The sequence below is a fragment of the Aplysia californica genome, unplaced genomic scaffold, assembly GCF_000002075.1.
Source record: "Aplysia californica isolate F4 #8 unplaced genomic scaffold, AplCal3.0 scaffold00123, whole genome shotgun sequence".
Classification (NCBI taxonomy): Eukaryota; Metazoa; Mollusca; class Gastropoda; order Aplysiida; family Aplysiidae; genus Aplysia; species Aplysia californica.
The window spans coordinates 98074-105545 of NW_004797393.1; the positions used below are offsets into that span (position 1 = coordinate 98074).

Sequence of the window (7472 nt, forward strand, 5' to 3'; positions counted from 1 at the left end):
CCCCATGTCACAGGTGGCACCGGGACCTCTGTGGCGCCCACCAACAAGTCCTGGATGAAAACGTGCCCCTGGTGTGGCAGAGGAGGCAATCTCCATTTGGATTCCGCGGATCCCAACTGCCGCTGCCAGCAGGACTCCGTGCTAGTTACCAACCTTCATTTCCCCCAGCCGGTAGGGACCGACCTGACGCCAGTGAACACCAGCAAAAAGCTGCTCCCCCCGACCAAAGCCAAAAAATCGATCCGGAAGAAAGTCTCCGTGAGGAAAGGCCGCAACGCCATCTCTGTGACGCCCAGCCACCAGGCTCTCTACGAGCGGGACAGCGACTCGAAAGGCGGCACACCGAGACAAGAGCTGCCCCTCTCCTCCTCGACCACCCCAGACCGACCTGGCTCCGTTCTGAGCGCGGAAGATTCCTACTCGTCCTCTCCGCCGAAGCGCGCGGCAGCGGCGGCGGCAGCGATGGTGGCGATGGACCCACAGGCCCGGAAAGACGCTCGCCTTTTGAGGAAGTCCACGGGGACCCTGAGCTACCACCCGCCGGACAACGTCTTCAACCCCAAGGAGCACCAGCTGTACCAGCAGCAGCAGTACCACAACGCGAACGTCAGCAGCGGCAGCAGCAGTAGCAACAAGCCCAGCGTGTTCGTGCAGCGCGTGAGCAACAACCACCACCACAACCACCCCAACAACCACCACCACCACAACAACAACGTGTACACGAGCGGCGACTGGCAGGCACTCACCTCCGGCCACCACCACCACCAACAACAACAACAACAGCACCACCAGCAGTACAGCCCCTTACACCCTCACTTCCAGCACCACCACCACCACCATCAGCAGCAGCACACGACAAAGTTCATCAGCGGCCGCGGCCTTCAGGGAAGCACGTGCACCAACCGCGTGAAGAACACCATCTCGCAGAAGAGCGCTCCGAGCTCATTGGTCAAGATGTGGCCCACGTTGGCCTATCAGGAGAGCCAGAGCTGGTTCAGCCCGTTGTCCGTGGTGGCGCAGCGTCGTTTGAAACTGAAGCAGCCGAGATGAGGCGGGGTGGGGGTGGAAAAGTTTTGACCTTTAGGCTTCATCTTTATAATAATATGCACAACTGGTGGTAAACTGCTTGCCATATAGGAAAGACTTTGGCAGTTTCCATAATTTCTATGCACTCGGGGGGAAATGAGAAAAACACTGGCATCTTTCACCGGGAGAAAATGGCTGATTGTTTTCCCACATCCGTCTCAGTACTTTCTGACGATAAGTCAGCTAATGTTTCCGCTTCATCATGATAATCCAGCATCACCAATGTGTGTCTGTTGTCAACGTCCCCTGGTGTTTTTGTACTTTCAAAATCAAACAGAAATGCCAGAAGAAAAGATATATTTAAGAATGTTCCTTAATGCATTGACGTCATTTTTTTCCCCTGTGAAATATCATTATCAGATCACTTTGAAAGTCACACACTCACCAAAATGTCCACACACACACACACACAAACACACACACACACACACACACACACACACACACACACACACACACACACACACACGTGCGCACGCACATACAATATATTATATAGCTTCTATTTCTTTAAAGCAATATTCAACGTAACCCAATCAATCACCATGCGTCGCTTTAAAAGTGAACATTTTATCGTTTAACACATGTTGCAATCTAGCCAGTTTCCAATGTTAACGTGCCATTCTGAAGACATCCCATGGCTGTGTTAGACTCTAGTTCTTTGTGTGTGTACCCTGTGTTGGCAAAACCAATAAAACAAGTGACATCTGTTGAAAAATCCAATCTGCTGCAATTGCCCAATAGTACGTTTGCCCAATAGTACGTTACTTGAGTTTTTTTGTGATGGTCATTTTTCACTTTCAAATTACCATCGTTACATTGAATTCTGGTTTGTTCAAAGTCTTTGTTGAATCTGACTGTTGAACTTTATTTCACTTCAGTATAGCTCTGCTCTCTGTCTTGGGATGGAAAATGCCATCTTCAAAGTGGGAAGTAAAAATAGTATGTCCTCCCTTGTGACGTTGGGGGGGGGGGGTGATGTTCGTTTTGGGTTAGTTGTTTTGGTTTTGGTTTTTTTGTTCTTTTTGGTTTGTTTATTTTCTTTTTATATTGTAGCCTAATCAAGGCTATTATTTAAGAGGCAAAACAACACCATTGTCTACTTTCATGAACATTGCTGAGTGCATTTCTTTGTGACTTGAGTTTGCGACGCACGTTGTATATAACAAAAAGAGAGAATGCGGTAGTTTTTGGGATTCTGGTAATTTGTAAGATTGTGTAAATAACAGAAGAAAACGTTCTTTTGTTGGCTGATGGTTGTTTGGGCTGTTTTCAGCATTGTCTGTCCGCTCTTCAAATCATTATGTTTTTAAGGCACGTTTTATTTTACGGTATTTTTAAGCTAAAATAAAAGATGTATCTTTAACCAAAGTTTTTGAAAACACGCGATGCAATAAACATGGCAGAAGATATAGGTTCTGCACTGGGGGCTATTGCCATGAATATACCTGTGATTCTAAATTATATGTGAGAAAGATTACATAATTTGTTATTATTGCTTCTGAAGTAGAAAGATAATAGATTTACATGTAGTATGAAAGTGGCAGCTTTTCCAAATATCAGGAGACAGGATTTTTTAAAGAGATAGTCGAGTTGATAGTAGTTAGTTGCTTTTTCTGCTGCAAGTCAACAGCTGGATTATCTTATGTGTCCTTAGTTTGTTCATTATGTTTACCTAATAATGTTGTTGGCTTGGGTATTTTAAATCTTTTAACAAAGTTTGTTTTTGGTTTTGGTTTTATTGTTGCTGTTGTTGTTCTAGTTTTGTCGCAACACGGTGTAGGTTTACTTAGTTACTAATAGAGTCAGTGTGGTCTTTCTCTAACCATGCACCTTATTACCTCTATGTGAACTGTGGACTAGCACACTGGCCTGAACCCTCCGGGGCAGTGCCACTGACTGAAGTGTCTTTAGGCCATTCCCAAAAGGGGGGACATATCTCGTTCAAGCATAGTAGAATTGTAAATGGGCTGACTCATGTCACGCCTGATCTACAACAGGGAACTGCTGCTTTTTCTTTCCTGATCTTTACTATTGTCATTTTACTCTACTTCTTTTGTATGTTTGTCACTCCCTTGTGACCTGCTATTTTGGGGTGCCTTGATAGTCGAAGCAGACCTTGTGCTGTTGAAGCTAGAGAGGTGAGCAGTCTAAGTCTGATTCCCTGTAAAGACTTCTCTGTTGACACCCACCCCTTGGTGCTCATATGACCTTATGCAGTTGCGAGCGCCGTAAAACCCTCTACTGTAAAAAAAAAAAAAAAAAAACACCCACTGGCCTGAAGAATATAGTCACTGGTGCTCGTTCTTCTCTTCTTCTACACAGCATAATCTGGGATAAATATCGGACCTCTTTTTTCACCCTCTTCCTTCATCCTTACTCTCCAGTTAGTTTTTCTAGATCTAATCTTTTCCGAACAAAGTTCTACCCTCTTCTTGGTGACTCACCCCTCCAAATCATCTCATGTTTCACCTCGTGAAAGTATAGGTTTACAACTTTCTAACAGAACGTGGAAGCAACAACTTAAAGACTGGTCTTTGGCTTTCGCAATGCGAGAATTATATGGGACATATCTTTCGATGGTCCTTATTATTTACTAGATCTAGAGATTTCTCAGTCATTTCGTTCTGCCATGCACGTGGAATGCACTTTGAAAGGGTCTGACGATACTGATGTTTTATGTTTACCCTCTTGTGGTATATTTTCATTTCTATTGTGCTTTGAAAATGCTTCAGTTAGGTTGTTGGAGGGTGTCATTGATGTGTCCTGCTTCTTTTCTTTCCTTCTGTAGTTTCTGTCTCTCTGCGTCTATCGTACTTTTTGGTGTATTAAATGGCCGTTATTCTGTCGATGTGCTTCTTTTTTACCCAAGCGAATAAAGACTTTACTTTAGCCTTTGGTGATGATACGAGAGTTGAGAGAGAGAGGGAGAGAGAGAGAGAGAGAGAGGGGAGAGAGAGAGAGAGAGAGAGAGAGAGAGAGAGAGGGAGAGGGAGAGAGAGAGAGAGAGAGTAATGGGGCTGGGCGGAAGACCGGAGGATAAGATAAGATAAAATAAACTTTCTTGATCATTGGGGGACATTTCAGGTGGATATAATCCGGGAACATTAACTTAACAAATGTTCTGCATCAACACAGATGGGGGAGCTCGACATAATAAAAAGTAATACATGTACTACAGTGGTCTCGGGCTACCAGTAAGCACCTCGGTGACAAGAAAGGCATGCTTTTATGCGAACTTGTTATTAAGGGAATTTCGAGGTGGGGGGGGGGGGTTAATCTATAGTAAGTATGTGTTGACATCCACCCATTGACGCTCTTTTGACCTTATGCAGTGTGAGCGCTGCAAAACCTCTACTAAAACAAAAACACATTAATGTCCTCTGCGTTCTCACAGAGTTAATGTCTTCCTATACAAATGACGTCAGCATGTGATTACCACACCTGATGGAAGCTGCTCATGCATAACCTGTACACGGGTGCAATCCAAACTGACAGTATTTGCTCTTTTGTTTCTTGTTGTTGTTGTTGTTGTTTTTTTGTTTTGTTTTTTATTATTGTGAACGTTGTTGCTCAATGACAAATATGCAACATTATTGTAGCACTATGTGCAAATATTTCATGTGACATGTTGGGAATTCCTTTTTATTTAATTTTTGTTTGTTTTTTTGTGGGGGGTTTTTGGCGGGGGGTTTGTTTTGTTGCGAGGTTGTTTTTTTTCCTGGAATAGGGAAATGATTACAATGTATTTATTTGTTGGAGTTTTGTCTCATGGTTTTTTAAACACTTTCCATCTCTGTGATATTACATTGTTGTGACAGTATTTATAGCATGGCGTCATTAAGATCATTATCTATCAATATTCAGAACATAAATAGTATATGTGCAGATATATATATATATATATATATATATATATATATATATATATATATATATATATATATATATATATATAATATATGTATATATATATATATAAATATATTACATATATGTATATGTTTATGTATATATGTATACATATATACAATATATTATGTATGTATGTATGTATGTATAATATCATTTTTCAATATTTATATCTTACATGTATCTTGCCGTATTTTTCTTAAATTTATTTATCATTAAATGTTTAGAGACCTTGGTGTAAAATTCTTTGCGATATCTTTTCACAAAGGTTTGCACAAAACTACCTTTAAAATGCTAGGTCAAAATCCAAAAGCACACTCTTGTCAATTTTACTTCAACTTCAAGTTTGGTGCAGCGCGATCTACATTTTTAATACTGGAACAACATTTTTTAGAAGGTAATTTTTATGTCCATAAAAGCAGCAGTCTAGGTGGTTGGCGGGTGCTCTGGTGTGGTTTGTCCCTTCTTTCCAATTAAACATCAGATCTGCTGTCCTTATCTTTTTTCCTTTTTTTGTTTTTGTTTTTGTTTTGTTTTGTTGGGGGGGGGGTTGTATATTACACCCTAGTAACGGTTCTAATCATCAGCACTAAAATAACCTAATTGTGTTGCAAGTGCCGTAAAACATTAACTAAAACTTTTAAAAAACTGAAGCTGCAATGACCTCCCTTGACAGTTCTTCAGACAAGGAAGATCCGACAATCTATCATTCTATGACGCGAAAGTACTTCGCTGTTCGGAGGTCCCGATTTTCCGGATAAATCCGGAAATCCAAATTTCAGAAATTGTCCGGATTTTGCGCACCTGTCTGCTTGCCACGTATTATTGAAAACAGTACGTATTAAATTCGGCACTCACTTTATCATTATTGGGTTATAATTCCAGATCAACTTGCATCAATACATGTAATAGCTGTTTTATCCTCTAATGCATAATAGTGGGTGGTTGGCGGGGGCTCTGGTGTGGTTTGCTTCTTCTTTCTTATCAAACATCTATCGTCCTCATCTCTCCTCCTTTTTTTTGTGTTTGTTACTCTCTTGTAACACCTCTTATCTTTGGCACTTATATTACCTTTTTGTGTTGCAAGTGCTGTAAAACCTCTACTAAAACTATTTTTAAAATGCCTAATAATTTGAAATAATATGTACATTTTTATATCAGTACATCTCTTCTCCCATGCCTCTCACTGTCTGTCTGCTACATAGGTTGTAAATAAAACGACATGTATTAACTTGGGCATTCATTCCATCGTTATTCGGTCATATTGCCAGTTGAAATACTGTATCCATAATGAAATGCCAGTTGAAATGCTGTATCCATAATGCCAGTTGAAATACTGTACCTGTATCCAAATATTCTATGGTTCTTTTACCCCCGATAGACTTTGAAACACGTACCGTTTTACTTGCTAGTACTTTTGTTCTCTGCTGTCTCAAGACCCCTTTATTTTTTTTATTTTTTTTTTTTTTTGGGGGGGGGGGGTAAAATAATTTTGGTTAGTGTGAAAGATTTTTTTTTATTTCCAACTAGGAAGTGTTAACATTGTGTAAATTCATGTATACGCGTCTGGGTGTGTGACATTTGGTTAATAGATGTTCGCTTAAAAAACATGCATCAATTTGCTATTCATTTTATGAGATGTACCATTTAATCCTGCTGAGGGCCTCATAGGCCTGTATAATATGCCAAACCTTTTGCTTTTGATCCCGATTTTACCCCCCTTTTATTTCTCTCTGTTGTGGAAAAGATGCAGAAATATGTGATACGTTTGATACAAAGTGTTGTGATATAACTTTTAACAATTTGCAATGTTTTCTGAGAATAAATGAGTACTTTGAACAGTGCGCATTGCGCATGCTGTAACGTTCCATGCTCTGGAAATATGTTGTTTGTTTTTATGTTATGGGTTGTGGGTTGTTTGTGTGTTGTGTGTTGTGTGTTGTTTGTTGTGGGTTGTGTGCTGTGTGTTGTGTGTTGTGTGTTGTTTGCTTGTTGTGTGTTGTGTGTTGTTTGTTTGTTGTGTGTTGTGTGTTGTTTGTTTGTTTGTAGTGTGTTGTGTGTTGTGTGTTGTTTGCTTGTTGTGTGTTGTTTGTTGTGTGTTGTGTGCTGTGTGTTATGGGTTGTGTGTTGTTTGTTTGTTTTGTGTTGTGTGTTGTTTGTGTGTTGTGTGTTGTTTGTTGTGTGTTGTTGTTGTGTGTTGTTTGTTGTGTGCTTGTTGTGTGTTGTTTGTTTGTTGTATGTTGTTTGTTTGTTGTGTGTTGTGTGTTGTTTGTTGTGTGTTGTGTGTTGTGTGTTATTTGTTTGTTGTGTGTTGTTTGTTTGCTGTGTGTTGTTTGCTTGTTGTGTCTTGTGTGTTGTTTGCTTGTTGTGTGTTGTTTTGTTTGTTGTGTGTTGTGTGTTGTTTGTTGTGTGTTGTGTGTTATTTGTTTGTTGTGTGTTGTTTGTTTGTTGTGTGTTGTTTGCTTGTTGTGTCT

At 40.5% G+C, this 7472-nt stretch overlaps 1 protein-coding gene across 3 annotated transcripts in view; it reads left to right on the forward strand.

Moving 5' to 3' along the window:
• Positions 1-3036, forward strand: part of LOC101854318 — a 65748-nt gene extending 62712 nt beyond the window's left edge. For 2 of the 3 annotated variants that reach the window (XM_035969174.1, XM_005096191.3), the window contains exon 20: positions 14-3036. In XM_035969174.1, coding sequence (XP_035825067.1) covers positions 14-1050 — 1037 coding nt within the window. In that variant the 3' untranslated portion in view covers positions 1051-3036. The remainder of the gene's footprint in view (positions 1-13) is intronic. The other variant, XM_035969175.1, reaches the window with a different exon arrangement.
• The last annotated feature ends 4436 nt before the right edge of the window (positions 3037-7472 follow it).